We start from the raw sequence: 20,343 nt of genomic DNA on the forward strand, positions 1-20,343 counted from the left end.
CTCATGATCCAATGGCTGCAGTAGGTGTGCCATTCCTAAATCCAGTTTGGGAGAGTCACGGCCGTGTTACTGTGTAAGCTCTGAGGTATCTGCTGGTGGGAGATGCTCAGGTTCATCCTGTTTGCATCCCCAGTTCCTGCTGAGCCGGTTTTAAACAGCGCCAGGGGATGCTCCTGGCACTGACCCTGGCATGGCTCAGGGTGCTCCCAGGTGCCTCAGGCTGCTGTGACACCGCTGCACACGGGAGGCAAGAGCGGCAGGGGCTGTGCTGAAAGTCAGCTCCATGTGCTGCTGCTGCTGCTGGGTGTCATTTGTCCAGCCCTGCCCCAGAGTCAGGGATCAGACCCAGGCCCTGCTGCTGCTCCCTCGGGATCAGCCCCACTTTGGGTGCTGCTGTCAGGACCAGCAGAAGCGGTGGCTGGAGCAGCGGGTGCTGACGGTGCCCCAAGCCCCGGGGCCAGAGGAGTCCCTGGGCTGGGGCTGGGAGGGAGCTGCTCCAGCCCGGAGTGCACTGCTGAGTGCTGTGCTCTGGGGCTGGGGCTCCCCGCACAGGGGACTGGACTGGTGTGCCACAGGAGACAGAGAAGCTGCAGCTTCAGCCTTACTGAGGTGGGTGCGTGGGCTGGGAAGAGTGGAGAGGCTCAAGGGGATTCACAGAGCTCATCCTGCTGCAAGGATGAGGGAAAGGGAGTGGGAACTCAGCAGTGAGGACAGCTGAGGGCTGGAAAGCAGCTCTGAATGACACTAAAATCCCACTGGAGCTCTGAGACATTGCTGCTCCTCAGCCAGTGACAGGATGAGTCCCCAAGCCTGGGGCTCGGCCTTCCTCATGGTGAGGGGCACCAAGGAAGGCAACAGTGTGATGGAGACTGCCATGGGCTGGGAACTCACTGGGGGACAAGAGGGAGCAGTTGGGAAGTAAAAGGCAGGTGGGGGAGAGAACAGTTCAGAGAAGGGCTGAGCTACAGCTTGAGCAAGTTGCAAAATATCATTTGGGGTCATCCCAGATTGATTTCATTTCAGAAGCTATTGAACAAGTTTAATTTTTGGGTGGTGTCATGTTTGCCCTTGGAGGTGTACACTCTGCAAACTTGAGCTGTGATGCTGAAATGCTCAAGCAGGTCTGTGCTGCAGGTCACCCCATTTCTTCTTTGGCTGATTGCAGCCCGGTGCTGAGCTCCAGCAGAGCCCTGGCAGAGCCCAGAGCAGCCTCAGCACCCGCAGAGCCCGGCTGCAAGGAGAGAAACCAGAAAGCGCCTGTCAGCTGAAGGCTCCTGTCCCCTTGTCCCAGCCGCCCGCGGTGCCCAGGCCATGCTGGCCGTGCCCAGAGCTGTGCCCAGAGCTGCCCATCCCTGCTGCCTTTGGGAGCAGAGCAGGAGGGCAGGACATGTGCCCAGCCTGCAGCCGGCCACGGCACATCCAGCCCTCAGCAGCTGCCCAGAGCAGGATGCTCCTGTGCTCGCTGCCATCTCCCCAAAGCTCTGATCCCACCATGCAAAGCAGACAGGACCCACCTCACGCCATCCCTCGCTGGAAGAAAAGCTGGTCCCAAACGATGTCCTCATCCTTCTCCCAGGGCACGGCCCATCCACGCCACAGCTGCTCCCAAGCACTTCCCCATCCAGACTGGACCCCACCTGGAACGCTTCCTCTAGAAAAACACACAACAAATTATTGAAAATAGATTACAGACAAAAAGGGGAACAAGAAAAAAGGTCAAAAATCTTATCTCTGTCAGGGGCTAAGGAAGGCCCAACCCCTGCAGGCCAGGGAAAAACCCACCCACAGGTGAGGGAAGCCCAGGCTGTCTCCCTTCCCCGCTTCACTGCCCCCCAAAATAACGGTGACCCCAAAGCAAACAGGGGCAGTGGAGCAGCCCAAGCCCTTCCTTGCCTGCAAAGCAAAGCAGCCCCTGCACAGGTTCTGGAGTCCCACCTCTGCTCCCACCATGGGGGTTTCTTTGTGTCGGGCTGGCTGCCCCAGCCCCAGCCCCAGCCCGGGGCACGGTGGGTGCTGGGGCTGTTGGTAGGGCCAGGAGCCCACTCCCATTTCATCACCACCCCAGCCCATCCCCCAGCCCTGCCAAAAGCAGCCTGGCAGCCGACTGAAGGATCAGCTGCATCCGCCCCAGCAATGGGGGAACCTTTGGTTCCCGGCCAGGCTGTGCAATGCCCAAATCTGGGAGCATCCCCCTGCGTGTGGACTCACCTGCAAATTCCCTGTGGAGCCTGGCTTTGGAGAAGGTGTCAGAATCAAAGTCCATCATCCTCAGCTGCCGGTGACCAGGTGGAGGAAGAGGTTGTCATCCTTGATGTCGTCCTCACTGTCCCCAGCAGCAACAGCCCCACCTGGTACAGCTTCTCCAGGGGCTTCTTCTCCTTCCCTGGGGTGAGCCCAGGCTGTCAGGGTTCTGCCCAGGGCCCCAGCTGTCAGGGAACCAGGACAAGCAAAACCAGTTCGGATGGTGGCCAGCAGTGCTGGGCAGAGCAGCTCAGCTCCAGCACAAGGGCTGCGTGTTCCCATCTGATGACCCCTGGGCAGTGACACAGGCAGGACAAAATGTCTGCGTTCCTTTGCTTCTGATTGCCAAGGCATGTGTGGAGCTGTAACTTACCAGGGCCTTGCATCAAAGTGTGCCTGTGGCTCTCTCCCTTCTTCTAGGGCAGATCAATATCCTGCAGCCAGGGATCACGGAACAGCTCTTCTAATGAGGGCCTGTCCGAGTGCAGCATGGATAAACACCTCCTGATCAGATCTTGGCACTCTGGACAGAGAAACCAGAAACCACCGGTCAGTTGGAGAAGGCTCCTGTTGGCTTTGCCCCACTATTCCCGTGCCCAGGCCATGCTGGATGTGCTCAGAGCTGGGCCTAAACTTCCCCATCAATTCCCTGTTTTGGAGGAGAGCAGGAGAGCAGGACATGTGCCACCTCCTCAGCAGCTGCCAGAGAGGGATGCTCACGAGCTGCTGCTGTCTCCCAGCACTGGTATTGCCCCTGTGGCCAGAGATGAGGATCCACCTTGAGAGAGCCGTCCTGGCAGCGAGAGCTCATGGTCACAGCTGATGTTCCAGCCCCTCCTGAAAGGGTGCTCCCCGCAGACCATCTGGTGCAGCAGGATGCCCAGGGACCAGATGGTAGCTGGCTTGCCGTAGTACCAGCAAAACTGGGTCCATTCTGGGGGGCTGTATGACCGTGTTCCTAGGGAATACAGATGGGGTTCATCAGGGGGACGCTGCTGCTCCCTGAGCCTGGCTCCAGCATCCCTGGGTGTGTGGGGGCCGCCCCAGTGGCACACGGGGTGACCGCTGCCCTCTCGCCAGCACCTGGGACTTGTGTACAGACTCGGGGATGGAAAAGAAGCCACTGGGGTTGGAAGAGAGCAGTGGAAGCCCTGGCAAGGCCCGACCATGAGGAGGAAAATCCCACTCAGTGCTTGGGAAAACCATGCCCTCATCCTCCCTGCCTGCACTGCCCCAAAAACCATTATGAAGCCAAAAGAAACCAGGTGAGTGGAGCAGTCCAAGCCCTTTCTCACCTGCACCCCAAACCGGCTGGGACACAGGTTCTGGCCACCCCTCTCTGCTACCCCACCCAGGGGTGTTTTTGTTGGGCTGGCTGCCCAGCCCTAGCCTCAGTCCTGCCCAGAGTGGTGGGCAAAGGCTGCCAGCAGGGCTGGAAGCTGGCTCCCCACCCAGCCCTGCTCAAAAGCAGCTCAGCTGAAATCTCAGTGCCATGAAGGGCAGCAAAAGGGAGAATCCCCGCTGCCACACCCAGCTTGGGCTGTGAGGTGTTGGGCCATGAGATGACGGGATTGAGAGCACACCCCTGTGTGGGCTCACCTGCAAAGCGAGTGTAGGCTGTGTCCTGCAGGTAGGTGCCACAGCCAAAGTCAATCAATTTGGCCTGCCCGGTGGCCAGGTCAACCAGGATGTTCTTGGGCTTGATGTCCCTGTGCAGGACCCCGCAGCTGGTGCAGTGCCGCACGGCCTCCAGCACCTGGCGGAACAGATCCCGCGCCAACTCCTCGGACAGGACCACCCGTTCCCGAATGAAATGGTGCAGGTCCTGAGAGTGCTCTGGGCGTTCCAGCACCATCACGATGTCGTTGGGGAGCTCAAGCCATTCCAGCAGCTGGACGACACCGGGAAAGCCAGTGGAGACCTTGTCCAGCAGCACGACCTCCAGGGGTGCGCTGGTGCCGTCGGGCTGCGGGAGGAGCGCGATGCCATCAGTGGGGCTGATGCCGTGTCGGGGGTCAGGAACCCCTCACCCAGCCCGGGATGCTCTGCGCCCTGCGCAGCCCCATCCCCCTCCTCCTCCTCCATCTCCTCCTCCTGCTCCTCCTCCACCTCCGCCCCCTCCTCCTGTGCCCGCCGCCGGCCCCGCCGCTCACCGGGGCGCCGTCCGAGAGCCGCGTGGCTGCGAAGACGCTGCCGAAGCCGCCGCTGCCCAGCAGCGAACCCAGCCGGTACCGCTCCTGCAGGGCCTCCTCCTGCGCCTTCCCTGCGGGCGGGACGGGGCGGTCAGCGCTCGGCCCGGGGCCAGGAGCGGCCCCCGAGCGCCCCCCGAGTGCCCCGGGCCGGCCCTCCCCAGGCGTTCTGTCCCTGGAACGGGACAGCGGCGGCTCGGGGCCGACGGCCGCGCTGCCGAGCGGCGGAGCTCGGGCCGGGGAAGCCGCAGCGGGGGCGGCGGGAGCGGCCGCGCCGCGTGTGTCCTCCGCGGGGCCCGGGAGGAGCTGGGGCCGGGGCCGGGACTGGAGCCCACGTCAGGGCCGGGGCCGGGCTCGGGCCAGGCGGAGCCAGAGGGCGGCGGTGCCGCCCCAGCCCCAGGCACTGATGCCCGCCCAGCAGCGCCACCGCCAGCACGACCAGAGCCGGGCGGAGACGAGACCCCGGCAGGACGGCCGGGGACGGGGACGGGGCCGGGGCCGGGAACCGGGACGGGGACGTGGACGGGGCCGCGGCCGGGAACCGGGACGGGGACGGGGACGGGGCCGGGGACGGGGACGGGGCCGGGAACCGGGGCGGGGACGGGGCCGCCCCGCCCGGGGCCGGGGGCGGGCTGGGGACATGGCCCGGCAAGGGGAGAGAGGGACTGGGAGAGGAGGGGACACCGGGAAAGGGAGAGCGGGAGAGGGTGCGGGACAGCGGGCGAGGGAGTCCTCAAAGTGACTGGTTTTGCTGCTTTCGCTGCTGCTTTCGCTGCTGCTGCTGCTGCTGCGACTGCCGCCGTCGCTGCTGCCGCTGCAACTGAAGCTCCGGGGCCGTTTGTCCCCGTGTCCGTTTTTCCGTTGCCTGCTCGCCCCCGCGCCCAGCCCCCCGCTCCCCGGGGGCAGCCCCTGAGCCTGTCCAAACACGGGAACTTTGCCCTGGTCAGCCCAGACCCAGAGTCTGGACTCCTACACAGGGGAACAGGAATCCCCTCGGTCGCTGCCATGCATTGTCCCCGCTGAGGATCAAACCCTATCGGGGCACATTCCCTGAATGCAGAATTTGTACCTGACCCAGGCACTGCATTTACATCTCCAGCAATGGTTAAAAAAAAAAAAAAAAAAACACAAAAAAACCCAAAAAAACAAACGGGGAAGGCAAACTGTGTGTAGCTCATGGTATTTTAGAGTGTCTAAAATTCGCCAAGTCATGGATCTTAGAGATGAGATCTATTTGGATTAAGGGGATGGAGCAGTAGTGCAAGATGGAAAAGAGGAGCATAAAAATAAACAGAGAAAAACATCTTCAGTTGTTTCTTTCCATTTTCATTTCATTTCTTAAAAGCTGTTTCAGTTTTCCCAGAATCTTCTCCACACTCCTGTTTGCTCTTTCCAAGAACCTTTCCTGGAGAACGAGGTGCAGCTTCTGTCACAAGATGTGCCACCAACTGCAGCTTCTCTAGGCTTTCCACACCTTGTGTGCAGCTCAACTCTTGCAGCACAGCAGGACAAATGTTTGAAGAACTTGACAGCTTGTTCTTTCTTTTCCTTGTGGGCTGGGCAGTTGTGCCATTGGTAAGGTTTTCATTGTTACTGTTCTGCCCTAAGAAACCATGACGGGCTACCAGGAATTGTCAGGGAATGCAAGCCTGACTGAATGCAGAGAAAGAATCTGCAGAGCCTGCATCCAGAAATGGAGAGCTGTGTGATAATCATTGCAACATCGCCATGGGCATCTTGAAAGTGATCTAGAAGATGAAAATGCTCTGACAGACGGCGTTTGTTTCTGAGTTCAGTGTGGAGGATTCCACATCTAGTGCATTGGTTCATAAATCAAGAGTTCAATCAGTTCATGGAAAGCACCAGAACAAGCTGGACCTCTCAGCCTTAAACACTTCAGTTGTTCAGGGACCCAAAAATGTTCCATAGAAAGAGCATTAGAAGGAGAGGAAAGAGACAGAGAGACAGAGAGACAGAAGCTCCACAGAAAGACACACATGTGGCTCCCAGCTCCTGGGGTTCCAGTGTGGGTGAGACACAAGCCCCAGGAGAAGGCAGACTCCATAGCAGGGGCTGACCTTGTGCTCCTTGGTTTTAAGCCCCTGGGCCTTCGTGGGCCTCCCCCCAGCTGGGACTTGTGATTGCTGGGGCGTTCAGAGCCGGGTTAGCGCTGTCCCAGCTGTGGGACTGATTGACAGCTCAACCCAAGGTGTCTCGGGACACTGATCTCATCCAGCCTCTGACAGTGACCATGGTGACACTGGGGAACCTCATGGAACCGTGGGTCAGTGTGACAATGCAGGTCCAAGGACACCATGGTGATATCCAGGTTTGCTCAGCACCAGAGACACCTTTGCCTTGTTTGTCCCCAGCTGTCATCACTGCCTCCAGTGTTCTGCTCTAACTGGAACCCGGGGACACTTTCACATGAGTTGTGTCCCTCAGTGGGACCCATTAAAAGTTAAAGAAAGTCTGGACTTTGAATCTGACTTTGAGTTCTTGAGAAGTTCTTTGAGCACACTCTGAGGTCTGGGTCCGATGCAAAGAGCACCAAAGCCCCAGAGGGTCATTAACGTCCTGGTGCTGTGTCTGTGCTGCTGAGCTGGGCCAGGCTCCTGGCCCAGAGGCAGCTCCTGGCAAGGGCAGCGCTGCAGAGAGACAGCTGTGGCCAGGAGCAGCTCCTGTGCACAGCCCAGCAGGGCTGGGGCACTGCCAGGGCATCGCAGGGACACGAGCAGGGCGCAGACAGAGCTCACAGGGGCTCAGCACTGGCAGGGGCTGTGGGGTGTCCCAGAGGGGGCTGTGTCACAGCAGCGCCTCTGTGGCTGTGTCACGGAGGCACAGAGCAGCTGTGATGTCAGAGAGGGGATGTGTGACAGCCAGCATGGGTTGTGTGAGGTCACAGACTGGGCTATGACATCACAGAGCGTGTTGTGTGAGGTCATCAAGCAGCTATGGCATGATAGAGGGGACAGTGTGACATCAGAGAGCAGGCTGTGACATCATGGCATGGCTGTATGATATCATAGAGCGGGCAGTGAGGTCAAAGTGTGTGCTGTGACATTACAGAGTGGCAGTATGACATCACAGGGAGGGTTTTGTGACATCACTGAGGGGCTTGTGACATAGCACAGCAGGGTGTGACATCATAGTGTGAGGCCATAGGGCAGACTCTGCCGTCATGTAGAGAGTGGCTCTGGGACATCAGAGTGTGGGTTGTGACATCACCGAGTTGGCTGTGTGACATCATAGAGCAGGCTATGACATCATGGAACAGACTGTGATGTCACAGGATGACTTTGTGTCGTCATAGTACAGGGTGAATTTCTGACATCACAGAATCTTCTGTAACAGCACAGCTTTGTGACATCACAGAGTGACATCGCAGAGTTGGGCCTATGACATCACAAGGGAGCTATGTGGCATCCAAGGGTGGGTTGTGACATCACAGGGGCTGTGTGACATCACAGGGGCTGTGTGAGGTCACTGGGGAGGTGACTCTGCCCCAGCCCCCCCTCCCAGTTCCCCCAGAGAAGTCCAACGCTGCTCGTGCACAGCGGGGTCCCCTGTCCCCCCGGGTCCCCCCGCCTCCGGCGCCGCAGCCTCCCCCAGAGGATGTTCCACGAGATCGACCCCCGAGCCTGACACAGGGCCATGGGGGGCGGGACAGGGGACAGGGACCCCCCGGCAGCGTCCCCGTGTGCCCCAGGGCCAGAGCCTGGCCCAGGGCTCCTTCACCCTGTTGCCAACGAGGGCTTGAGAGCGCTGAAAAAATCCCCAGCAAGGGAGCAGCAAAAACCAGATTTAATATTGAGCAACAGCACCACAAAGTTCCTTGGCAAGAGTCACTCTGCTCTTGACTGGACACTTCAGGCACAAAACAGGAAACAAAGCAACAACAAAACCAAATAAATTCCAGGCAATTAAATCAGAAATAAACCGAGAACTGGGGCTTTCATTCCTATGGAAAAGAACTGTCCTTCTTCCTGCAGGTGCCCATGGCCACAGCTGGGATTTCACCTCCAACACTGCCTGTTGTGACAGACTGGAGGAGATTGTGGGCTGGAAACATTTTGTGTGTGGGGGAGGAAGGGGCAGGTCCAGCCTTGCCCTGCCCTGGAACCCCAGCCCTGCCCTGCCCTGGAACCCCAATCCCCCCAGGGCCTCTATCCCAGCCCAGCAGTGTCTGCCAGTCCCTGGCACAGCACAGGCAATGCTCCACAGCCACCTCTGGAGCCCCCAGCCCAGCTCCTGAGTGACCAAATGACCCCAAGTCCCACCTGGGGGAAGGGCCCAGGAAGACCAAGGGGTATTTAAGGCTGAGCACAAGGCGAGCACACATCTTGACCCTACCTCCTCTTGGAATTTCGATCTGAACAGTGCTGGAACCCAGCAGTTGGTAGCTCTGTGTGTGGTTCTCTAAATCTTTTTCATCATTCTCTATTTCTGTCTCTTCTTCTTTTATTTCTGACCTTTTGAAAATTTTGAGCAACTTAAAACTCAGATGGCTTAGAGTTTGTGAAGTTGAATGGACCAATATACAGCTTTGAGAAGTGTTTTGTGTTCATTGAATGTCTTATTAAACCTTTTGCCAAAGTTTCAGCTCCTTAGCTCCAACTCCCACCTGCTTTCCTTGGAGAAGGAGCATCCCCAGACCCAGAGGGATGTTCATTTCTTCTCAGCCAGCAAAGCCAAGGGAAGACACAGCTCCATCAAATGCAAAAGTCATTTCTCTGCTGGATATTAAATCCACTTTGCACAGCAGACAGTCTCAGAGCAATGGAAAACACCTTCTGTGCCCAGCACAGGTCCCAAGGTCCCCCACAAACCCTCCCTGCCCCAATTCTGCCCAGATTTGCTCTTTGCACACACGAGTCACACACTGAAGGCACGAGCTCCTTCCATGCCCAGAGGGAGGAAAAGTGGGAAAGTGGATGAAGAGCTCTCCTGTGCAGAGCCAAGGTCCAAGGGCCCCTGCAGGGAACCACAACTCATCAGGTTTGTGTCCTTTGGGCTCAGGGATGGTGACACTCAGAAGCACAGAAAGGTTTCTTGCCAACAAACACAAGTTGAACATTTGAACAGTTTAATAACCATCACAGCTCTTCCCTCAGCTCTCTGTGATGTCCCAGCAGCATCTGACATGTCCCCCATCCCCAAGGGATTGCCATACAGGAACAGTTTAAGACAGAGACATAAGAAAAGGCAATACTGTGACAGATATTAATATAAGTAAGGTGTTGATTAATGTGATATTTATTTGGACTTCTTAAAGATTGGGCAACTCCCTGAAGCTCAAAGCATGTAACCAGTCAGTTGAGAGGCCCTTGCGTGACCAGAGAGCATCTGGAGGAGGAAATCTGGGAGTAACAGGAAGGACATAGATCCAGCTGGTCTAGTGAAGAGATGTCCTTAGACATGGCCATTTCAACAGAAGAGGTGGAAATACCTGAAGGAAGAGAGAGATGATGTAGTAAACAATATTGGTGACTCAAGTAAAGGGGAAGAGCAGTATTTCTTCTCCTTCTCCCATCAGTACACTTCCAGGAAATTCCTGTTCCTGGAGGGAAGACTTTGGTATTTCTTAAAAGTACTCAAGTGACCCAGATAATAAAAATGTCCTTGTATATTATGAAATGTACAAGAATTTAAACCTGTGCCCCTTTCCAGGCAGATATCAGCTGTGTGCCCATGGACAGGCAGTGCCACTTGTGCCCTGAGGTGCCGAACTGGGATTGGATCTCTCAGAGAGGAGCTGAGGGAGAGCAGAGCACCTTGCAAGCTGCAGGTCCCTGCCAGCCCCGCAGGGCTCCTGTGCCATCAACATCTGCTCTGCTCCAGTCTGAAACAGGGCCCAGCATGGTGCCGGGACCATCAGAGAGCTGAGGTGTGTGCTGGAATTCAATGCCCTCCCCATGGCGCAGCAGCCTGCATTTCCCTGCTCCAGCCTTGGTCTCCAGCACAGCCATGGAGGCTCTTTGGGCTCCTGAGTGTTCCTGCAGCCACCAAGGGCAGCTGAGCTCTGCCTTTGGCACAGTCAGCCCTGGCCAGCGCAGGCCATGCTCAGCAATTCCTTGTCTGTGCCCGGCCTTGCTGTCAGCCCTGGCAGCGGCTGCGTGGCCCCTTTGTGACCCTGTGCTGGCCCGGCCATGGTGCCACAGCCCCTGTGCAGGCCCAGCCCAGGACAGGAGCATTGCGGCTGGGAACGGCCCCTGTGCCGTGGTGCCCACAGCAGCCTTGGGGCTCTGTGCCCCATGGCCTCCCTGCTGGGCAGCCTCTGCCAGCTCCTGCAGAGCCCGTGGCACCTGTGGGGCTGCACAGACAGCCCTGCCCCGGGCTCTGCCGGCCTCTGGGCCAGCAGAGAGGCCGGCCAGGGCTGGCCATGGCCGGGAACAGGCCCTGAGCCCCGCAGGAGGATGGAGCTGGGCCACAGCCAAACTCAGCCCAGGGCAAAGCTGGGCTCAGCAGCCAGGGCTGCCAAGGGCTGGGGACAGAGGCGGGCGGAGACAAATGTCCTGGGCCCCCTCCCTGCTGTGTCCATGCCCCCAAGGGCACAGAGCAGCCTCCTCTCTCAGACACTTGCCTGTTTTCCGTGCCTTGCACAGGCGCTGGCCCTGCCCCACAAGGCCTGGGCTGAGTCCTGCCCTGCACGCTCAGCCAGGCTGGGATGGACACTGATGGTTCCTGTGCCAGGCTCTCTGAGCCCAGCCCAGCTCCCTGCAAGCTCTGCCAGCTGCCCTGAGCTCTGTGCAGCACCAAGGGCCTCTCCCCAGCACAGCCCAGCCAGCTCTGGCCCCACAGCTCTGCTCAGCCCAGGCTGCTCTGGCCACTGGCCCCACGGCCTCAGCCCCTGGCCAGGGCACAGCAGCAGCTGCAGCTCAGCCAGGACTCAGCCCCAGCCATGGGGGAAGGGGCTTGGCCAAGGCCAAAGGAGGCTCCCTGGGTGCCCTGCTCCCCTCGGGCTGAGGTGCTGAGAGCTCTGCAGCCCCTGCTGCCATCCCATCTGCCCAGGCCAGCACAAGAGCCCCGGCCTTGGGGCCCTCCAGAGCTGCTCCTGCTCCAGGCCCAGGGCCCATCCCAAAGCTGGGGCAGCCACAAAGCTGTCTTAGGGTGAAGTGCCTGGCTCTGTGTTCTCCATCCCCTCCTTGCTGGCACTGCCAGGCTAGGATGAGGAGCCCCTCAGCCTTCCCTGCTCTGGGCTGGACAAGCCCAGCTCCCTCAGCCTCTGCTCACAGCCCAAGGGCTCCAGCCCTACCTTGGAGGCCCTTCCCTAACCCTGCTCCAGCTGCCAGACATCTTTCCTGCCCTGGGGAACCCAACCCAGGCCACAGGGACATGGATAATCCACGTCCTTGATGTCCTGGTCACACAGCCCTGGCCCCTTTTCCCCATGTCAGGCTCTGGGGGGGATCCTGTGGAATGTCCTTTGGTGGGGGCTGTGGCTCCAGGTGGACCGGGGGGATACCAGGGGATAAGGGACCCCGCTGGGCATGAACAGCATTGGACTTGTTGGGAGAAACTGTGAGGGGGAGCTGGGGCGGAGTGACCACCCCAGTGACGTCACAGAGCCCTCCTGGGATGTCACACAGCCCCTCGGTGATGTCACAGCCTGCTCTGGGATATCAGACCTCTGCCCTATGATGTCACAGCAGGCTCTGGGATGTCACAGAGGCAGTCTATGATGCTGTAGCTGCTCGATGACCTCACATAACTCTGTGACCTCATGTTACCAGATGATAAATTATCTACACCAGGTGAGTTAACACCGGAGCTTGTTCTCCAAAACCCCAGGCCTATGGAAACCACACAATGCTCATTGTGTCAGAAGGGGAACTGGAAGTTCACCAGCCTCAGTGTCCTGCCAGCTCAGCCAGGCCCACTGGAACACTGGGGTCCACGACCACCAGGGACCACCAGAGAGACCCCCAGAACAGAAGAGAGCATGCAAAAGGGGAGGGGAAATACGTTAATGATTCTGGGGGAATGATTATCAGACGTGTGTTTAGTCCAGGACAATCAATGAATATGTGTGCAAAATACAGAATATGAACAGAAACTGTACTCAGCACGCTCGGCTTTGGGAGGAGCTATCCCCCGTGCATCCGGCTGAATAAAGAATGCTGCTTCTTAATGCTGCATTGGGGTTAAGGAGTTTTCTGTTTTACTGAATTTTTGGTAACACTCCACTCCCAAGGAAAGCTCTGTCTCCTGCTGCTCACAAACAGAGAAGCGCTGGTGGCAGATGTGGGGGTCGGAGGCTGCCTGGGGCACACTGACCATGAAATAATCAAGATTTCAATGTTTTGTGAAAGAAGGAGGGGTAGCAACAAAACTTCCACACTGAAATTAGGAAGGGCAGACTTTGGCCTATTTAGGATGCAGATTTGGGGAGTACCGAATCAGGTACTGATTTTTTTAAGGGAAACAGCCCTTTAAAACAAAGGGGTCCTGGGAGGATGGACACATTTCAAGGAAGTAATCTTACAGGGGAAGGAGCAGCCTGTGCCAGTGTAGCAAAAGATGAGCTGGTGAGGAAAATGACTGCCCTGACTGCCCATGGAGCTTCTGTGGGAACTCAAAGGAAAAATAGAGGGTGCATTAACTTTGGACAGAATGTCAGGCAACTTTGGAAGTGTTAAAGGATGTTATTAGGTCATGGAGAAAGAAAAGTTGAGAGGTGAAACTCAACTACTGCTTAAGTTGGCCACTTCTGTGAAAAATAATTGAAAAGGTTTCTGTAAATAAATTAATAGCAAAATCTGGGATAAGGAGAACATCTTTATTGGATGCAGTGGAGAATATAGTAAGTAAAGACAAAGAAAAGACTGAGTAACTTAACACCTTGTTTGTATCAATTTTCAATATTAGGATAGGTTGTCCTCAGGACAAGAAATCTCCTGAGCTGGTAGATAGGCACAGGGAGCAGAACAGCCCCCTGTAGTCCAGGAGGGAGCAGCTGGGGACCTGCTGAGACACTCAGATGCTCACAGGTGTATGGGATCAGATGGGATCCATCCTAGGGGGATGAGGGAGCTGGTGGATGAACTCGCCAAGCTGCTCTCCATCATTTACCATCAGTCCCTGGCTCAGCAGGGAGGTCCCAGAGCACTGGAGGAGCCAGTGTGAGCCCATCCCCAAGAAAAACTGGAAGGAGGATCTGGGGAACTCCAGGCCTGTCAGCCTGACCTCGGTGCCTGGCAAGGTTATGGAACAGATCACCCTGAGTGCCATCACAGGGCACCCACAGGATGGCCAAGGGGTCAGAGCCAGCCAGCGTGGATTTCAATGTCTGCATTGATGATCTGGATGAGGGGACTGAGTCCACCATCAGGAAATTTGCAGATGACAAGCTGCCTGTGAGTGTTGATCTGCTGGAGGGGAGGAGGGCTCTGCACAGGGACCTGGACAGGCTGGATCCAGGGCCCAAATCCAACAAGGTGAGGTTTAACAAGTCCAAGTGCCAGGACACGGCACTCGAGGTGCTGCCCAACGAGTGCCAAGCACAGGGGAAGAATCACTGCCCTGGTCCTGCTGGCCACACCATTCCTGAACTAGGCCAGGAGCCAATGGCCTTCTTGGCCACCTGGGCACACTGCTGGCTCATGTCCAGCCTGCTGTCCATCAGTCCCTGCAGGTCCCTTTCTGCCTGGCTGCTGTCCAGCCACTCTGTCCCCTGCTCTGCACACAGACATTGCTGCTGCAGCTCCAGAGAAGGCAACAAAAGGGCATCTCTGCAGAAAACTCTGCTGGCAGACCCTTTAGTTCCTTTAAATCCACCAAGAGCACTGCCCCTCATTGACACAGTCTGTGGCCACAGGGAAGGTGGAGAGAAACAAAATGAGAAATGGCACAAACAAGGACATTTCTTTGTGGACAACATTAAAATGTTAAACAAAGAAAAAGAACCTCCAAAATGAAACCAACAAGAAGCATCAAAGATAACTTTTATTACAAGTGATTTGCAGAAATTGGCCAGCAGTTTAATGTTCCTGAAAGCATCCAGTCATCAGTCTCCTCACTGCAAACTTGAGCTCCTGGTTCCTCAGGCTGTAGATGAGGGGGTTCAGGGCTGGAGGCACCACCGAGTACAGAACTGACAAGGCCAGATCCAGGGATGGTGAGGAGATGGAGGGGGGCTTCAGGTGAGCAAATGTGGCAGTTGTGAGGAACAGGGAGACCACAGCCAGGTGAGGGAGGCAGGTGGAAAAAGCTTTGTGCCATCCCTGCTCAGAGGGGATCCTCAGCACAGCCCCGAAGATCTGCACATAGGAGAAAACAATGAACACAAAACAGCCAAAAGCTAAACAGCCACTAACCACAATGAGCCAAAGTTCCCTGAAGTAGGATTTGGAGCAGGAGAGCTTGAGGATCTGGGGGATTTCACAGAAGACCTGGCCCAGGGCAGTGCCATGGCACAGGGGCAGGGAAAATGTATTGGCCGTGTGCAGCAGAGCATTGAGAAAGGCACTGGCCCAGGCAGCTGCTGCCATGTGGGCACAAGCTCTGCTGCCCAGGAGGGTCCCGTAGTGCAGGGGTTTGCAGATGGACACATAGTGGTCATAGCACATGATGGTCAGGAGGGAAAACTCTGTCCCAAGGAAGAAGATAATCAGAAAAAGCTGTGCAGCACATGCCATGTAGGAGATGGTGCTGGTGTCCCAGAGGGAATTGTGCATGGCTTTGGGGACAGTGGTGCAGATGGAGCCCAGGTCGCTGAGGGCCAGGTTGAGCAGGAAGAAGAACATGGGCGAGTGCAGGTGGTGGCCGCAGGCTACGGCGCTGATGATGAGGCCGTTGCCCAGGAGGGCAGCCAGGGAGAGGCCCAGGAAGAGGCAGAAATGCAGGAGCTGCAGCTGCCGCGCGTCTGCCAGTGCCAGCAGGAGGAAGTGGCTGTTGGAGCTGCTGTTGGACATTGGCTGTGGCTGCACATGGGGTTCTGTAATAAAAGTAATCATGGAATAGTTGGGTTTGGAGAGGACTTTAAATATCCCAGCACAGCTTGGGGGCACTTTCCCAACCCTGTCTTCCCAGGGCTCTGCTGCCTGGAGCTGTCCCTGCCAGCAGCTGCTCCCCTGTGCCCAGGGCTGGGCCCTGCCAGTGCTGCCAGAGCCCAGCCCAGCCCTGGGGGCTCAGCTCTGCCCTGCAGACCCCTCCCAGCTCAGGCACTGCCCAGGGGCAGCTCTGGCTCTGCAGGCTCTGATGGCAATGTCAGAGCAACCCTGAGGAGGCTGGAAAAGCAACACTGATGCTGCCTCTAAGGGGCCCTGTGCTCATTTCTGTCACTGCCTGGTTTATTCAGATCTGAGACAATTTTTTTATATTTCTCATCGTGAACTGAGAGATGAATATCTATGTGCAATTTCCCATACAGGCAACACAGATCAGTACACTAAAAATGCAGGATTTTCCCATTTTGTAGCCCATGACTGGCTGTGCTCCCTGTTTAATATGCTTGGAAATGTTCTGGAGGTAAATGTCATGCTGGGAGCAATCCTGAGCAACACAGAATCCTCACCACACAAGAAGAACACTTTCCAGCCTTTCCAGCTGTCTCCTTCTACCCACATTTTGTCCCCCAGTGCTGGGAGCAGCTCCCCGGGCCGGCTGAGAGCTGTCCCTGGCAGGCAGCAGAGTCCCTGGCCCAGCACAGCACCCTGGGCTGCAGGACCCTGCTCTGCAGGACAGCCCTGGGCACCCCTGGCTGCTCTGCACAAGAGATGATCAGAGAATGTACTCACAGGGTTTGGGGGCATTGGGATGTTCCAGCTTTAGGAAATCACTCCAGGAGCTGCAGCTGCATTGTCCTGCAGCCAGAGGTTCCTGTGCCAAGGGCTGGCACTGATTCTGCCCCAGGCACTTCTCAGCACCTTCCCAGCCCTGACTGATGGAAGCTCTCTGTGCCTCTGTGCTGTGCCCGGGCTGGCTGCAGGCAGTGCCCCAGCCCTGCTGGGCTGGGAGAAGAGCTGCTCATCCAGAGAAATGTGCTTTTGAAGCTCTCCTTGGTTACCAGGATCACCCTCTTTGCCAGGAGTCCAGCCCAGCTCAGAAGCACAGACACAGCACAAGGACTTTAATGACCCTCTGGGGCTTTGTGCTCAGGCCCTGAACATCAGGCCCTGAGAGGGAGCTGCAGAAACCTCTCCAGAACTCCAAGACAGAATCCAACTCCAAAGTTTCTTTGACTTTTAATGGGTTCCACTGAGGGACACGACTGAGAAAGTGTCCCCAGGCCCCAGGCAGAGCAGAGAACTGGAGGCACTGATGACAGGTGGGGACAAAGAGAAGCCAAGTGTTGGTGCCCTGGGGCACAGCAGGGTCTGTGCCACCAAGGGCCGTGAGGAGACACCTTGTCCTGAGGCACTGGGGCCTCCTGGAACAGCCCCAGCCAGGCTGGGCACTGTCACCCCCTTTTCCTGCCCTCAGCATCCCCCCCTAGCCCACATCCCAGTGGCCTCAAGGATCTGCTGGAAGGAGTCCCTGGGGAACCTTGCTCAGGAATGGCCCTGGGGGCTCCTTCATGCTCCCAGGGACTGCAGGTTTTTCAAAGGACTTTGGCTTTTGCTTTTGCCTTGGAGTCTCTATGAGCTGTGTGCAATCATGGCCTCCAATTATCTGCTGTAATTAGTCCCTGGAGAGGCTTTGTCAGGAACAACACTCAGTGGGGCTCATTAATACTTCAGTTCTTTTAAGGTACTTGGTGTTTCCCTTTTGATCCAGACTCTGTGAGAGGTTTGTGCAATCATGGCCCCAATTATCTGCTTTAACGTGTCCCTTGAGAGCTTTGTACTGACACTCAGTGGGGCTCATTGATGCTTTGAGATACTCAAGGAGTTTAAGGTACTTTGGATTTTCCTTTCCACACTGAGTTCCTGAGATTTTTTTTTACCATCCTGGCCTCCAGTTCTCTCCTCCAAGGAGTCCATGAGGAGCCTGTGTTTGGGATGGACCTCAGTGGCACCCATTAATGCTGTGAGACATTTTGGGTTTTTCCTCTGACTTTGACTAGTGGAAAGGTTTGTGCAATCTCCTCTCAGGCCTTGAGGTTCCAGGGCTCAGCTCCAAATGCACCACAGGGCTCATTAGGATCAAGCAACTTCTGACAAACCATGGCTCTGCCTTGATTCCCCTCTGCTCTAATGTAGTTCATTAAGAAGGTTTCCTTTTACAGTTATGGAGAAATATTTCAAAGAGCTTCTAAGAAATATGTATTCCTATTTTAAAGAGTGTCTTTTATTACTGTTCTCATTAGAGAAGAGGTGATTGCAGCATTCTGTGATTGATATTGATGTAGGGCCGCTCCTAAAGAGGTCTGGCCAGGTCAGAGAAGTTTAACTTGAGGTCTGACCCAGTGTGGACACCTTGCCCCACATTCCCTAACCCCATGTGAGAAACTATTTTCACTTTCACAAATGTAAATGGTTTATTACGACCTTATCAAAATACAACAGAAGAGTGAATAAAGAATAAATACAGTGCCAGAAGCAAAGCATTCAGTCACCCTGTGCTCATCTACAAAATGGATGCTCTATCTTTTATACCTCTAGCCCCTCCCAAAGTCTTGTCAATCCACTTCTTCTTCGCTGTCCAGTGGTGGAGATCACTTTCTTACAGCTTGATTGGAGGTCAGGCGCTGCCATAGCAACAAGCCGACCCTCCCAAATGCCTTGACTACTGAGGGCATCCCGTGATAACAATGCAAGAGGGAGAGGAAAGATAACTATACACCTACACAACTTCTCTTAACATATACTTAATATTCACCCCTTAATTGTGAGAGTCAACAATAGGATTACCCATCTATAACAAACCCCCTTTTCTTTTTCTATAAGTCATTTTGCTTGAACAATTACATTAAAAAAATTCTCTCTCTCTTGAATGAGTCATACTAGCAGCTGTTGATGTGGGCAAGGACAGTGGGAACAGGAGAAAAATCTCAGGTTTTCCTTAGACACACTTATTTGGAATGGACAAAAGGGCCTTACAGAGGTCCAGTATGGCTCTGACTCCCATCTACCGTGCCTATGTGGTTGCGACCCATAGTCATTGTATCTTAGGGGTCCAGAGGCCAGCTCGGTCTCGCCCTCCAGTCCCTTTTGTATTCAAAGACAGTTGGGGAATTACAGATGTCCAGTATGGCCTTTTGTCCCTACCTTACCATGCCTACGGGGTTGCTACCCACAGCAGGGCTATGGGGTCTTCTTGGTAGTGAACAAAGGGGTCTTGCCCTGCTTCCTTTGTCTTATTTTCTTAAAGAAGCTGTCCCATCACCTTTTATGGACCCTTGTGTACTTCCCATCAACAGATGCTGATAATTCTCACCCATTAACACAGGAAGACAGTCCTCAAACTGGTTGGTGGAAGCTTGACTTTGGGCATCTTGGTGTCTTTCTGGTTGTCTTTCAGTCTCTGCTTAAGAGTCAATCTCGTTTCACCCAGTCTGGATGTTGTAGTTCACTCTTTGGGTTCTTCTACCGGGCCTTTAACTGTTGGCATGAGTCCATCCCCACTCTGCAGTTCACACGGCTGATTCGGTGATGAACAGTACCTGAAAGGGACCTTCCCACTGAGGAGTTAGAGGTTGATCTCTCCATGACTTGATCATTACTTGATCCAATCCCCAGAATTAACATTATGGATTCTGAAATCCAGGGTGTTAGTTTGAGGAATTGCCCCTTTATGTCTTAGCCCTTGTAAGGTTTCTCCTATAGACATATTTCTTGGCATTGGCTTCCCCTTCCTCATAGATGGCAATGCTCTGGGGTGAGGTCAAAAAGGGTAACCAAATGTCATTTCATAGGGTGACACCCCCAGATCTGACCGGGGTTGGTTTCTAATTTTTAATAAGGACAAAGGGAGACATTTTATCTATGACGTGGGTTTCAGTCATCAGCTCAACTAGAGCTCTTTTAAGAGTTTGATTCATCCTCTCAGTGTGACCAGAACTCTGTGGATGCCATGGAGTATGTAATTCCCATTTACTCCCAGGGTTTGAACAACTTTTTGCAATATTTTAGAGGTGAAATGAGTTCCTTGGTCTGAATCAATCCTGTTCACCATCCCATATTGGGGAATGATTGATTCTAGAAGTGTTTTACTCACAACATTGGCATTGGCTTTAACCGTGGGTACCGCCTCTACCCAGTGAGTCAAGTTGCCTACTATCACTAGTAAAAACTTCCACCATTGTACATGGGGAAGCTCGGTAAAGTCTACTTGGATGTTTTGATAGGGTCTTAAGGCTAGTTCTTGCCCTCCTCTGGGTGTTTTCCTCATGATTTTCTGACTCACTTGTTGGCATATCACACACCTTTCAGTTACTTGCTTAGCTATCCCAAAAAAATTCCAATGCAGCCCCAGTCCCTTAGAAATTGATCACTTAGCGCTTGTGTACCCCAATGTGTTGTTCCATGTATGCCTTCTAACATTTTCCTGGCAAGGAGTTTATTCAACATTTGTCTCCCATCTGCTAATCTCCACTTCCTTTTGTTAACATTCTTAGCTCCTATTCTAAGGAATTCTTTCTCTTCTGTCTCACTGAATACGGGAACTTCTTCTATTTCTCCCATAGGGGTTAATGCTATCATTAGTTTTTCTGACCCTGATTTGGCTGAATTCTTAGCGTCTAAATCTGCTAAATGGTTCCCTTGTTCTTCTTGAGTCACCCCTTTTTTATGTCCTTTAACATATACTACTGCCAATTCTTCTGGTATTTGTAAGGTTTCTATCACTTCTAAAATAAGTTTTTAGTTCCTTTCCCCATTGAATTTAATAGCCCACACTCTTCCCAGATTTTCCCATAGGTATGCACTACTCCAAAAGCATATTTTGAGTCTGTATATATTGTTCCTCTTTTCTGTGCTAATATTTCCAGAGTTTGCTTTAGGGCATACAACTCACATGCTTGGGCTGACCA

General features: G+C 54.8%; 1 protein-coding gene across 1 annotated transcript; it reads right to left on the reverse strand.

Annotated features, from left to right (window-relative positions):
- Positions 1–3,054: 3,054 nt before the first annotated feature.
- LOC137466964 (serine/threonine-protein kinase pim-1-like) lies at positions 3,055–19,996 on the reverse strand. The gene is made up of 5 exons (XM_068178556.1): positions 19,973–19,996; positions 4,383–4,490; positions 4,303–4,341; positions 3,747–4,207; positions 3,055–3,139 (listed from the first exon to the last, which is right to left on the reverse strand). The coding sequence occupies exons 1-5, from the start codon at positions 19,994–19,996 to the stop codon at positions 3,055–3,057; spliced, it is 717 nt and encodes a 238-aa protein (XP_068034657.1).
- Positions 19,997–20,343: the final 347 nt, after the last annotated feature.

Source organism: Anomalospiza imberbis, unplaced genomic scaffold (assembly GCF_031753505.1).
Source record: "Anomalospiza imberbis isolate Cuckoo-Finch-1a 21T00152 unplaced genomic scaffold, ASM3175350v1 scaffold_48, whole genome shotgun sequence".
Classification (NCBI taxonomy): domain Eukaryota; kingdom Metazoa; phylum Chordata; class Aves; order Passeriformes; family Viduidae; genus Anomalospiza; species Anomalospiza imberbis.

Bases quoted from the DNA above. Each gene is read 5' to 3' on its own strand.
- LOC137466964 (XM_068178556.1), bottom strand. From the start codon at position 19,996: ATGGGAGAAATAGAAGAAGTTCCC. The intron at 4,491-19,972 runs GTATTCAGTGAG...AAGGCGCAGGAG, and splicing joins GAGAAATAGAAGAAGTTCCC to GAGGCCCTGCAGGAGCGGTA. The intron at 3,140-3,746 runs TGCTGCCCTTCA...ACGGCAAGCCAG, and splicing joins GCAGCGGGGATTCTCCCTTT to CTACCATCTGGTCCCTGGGC.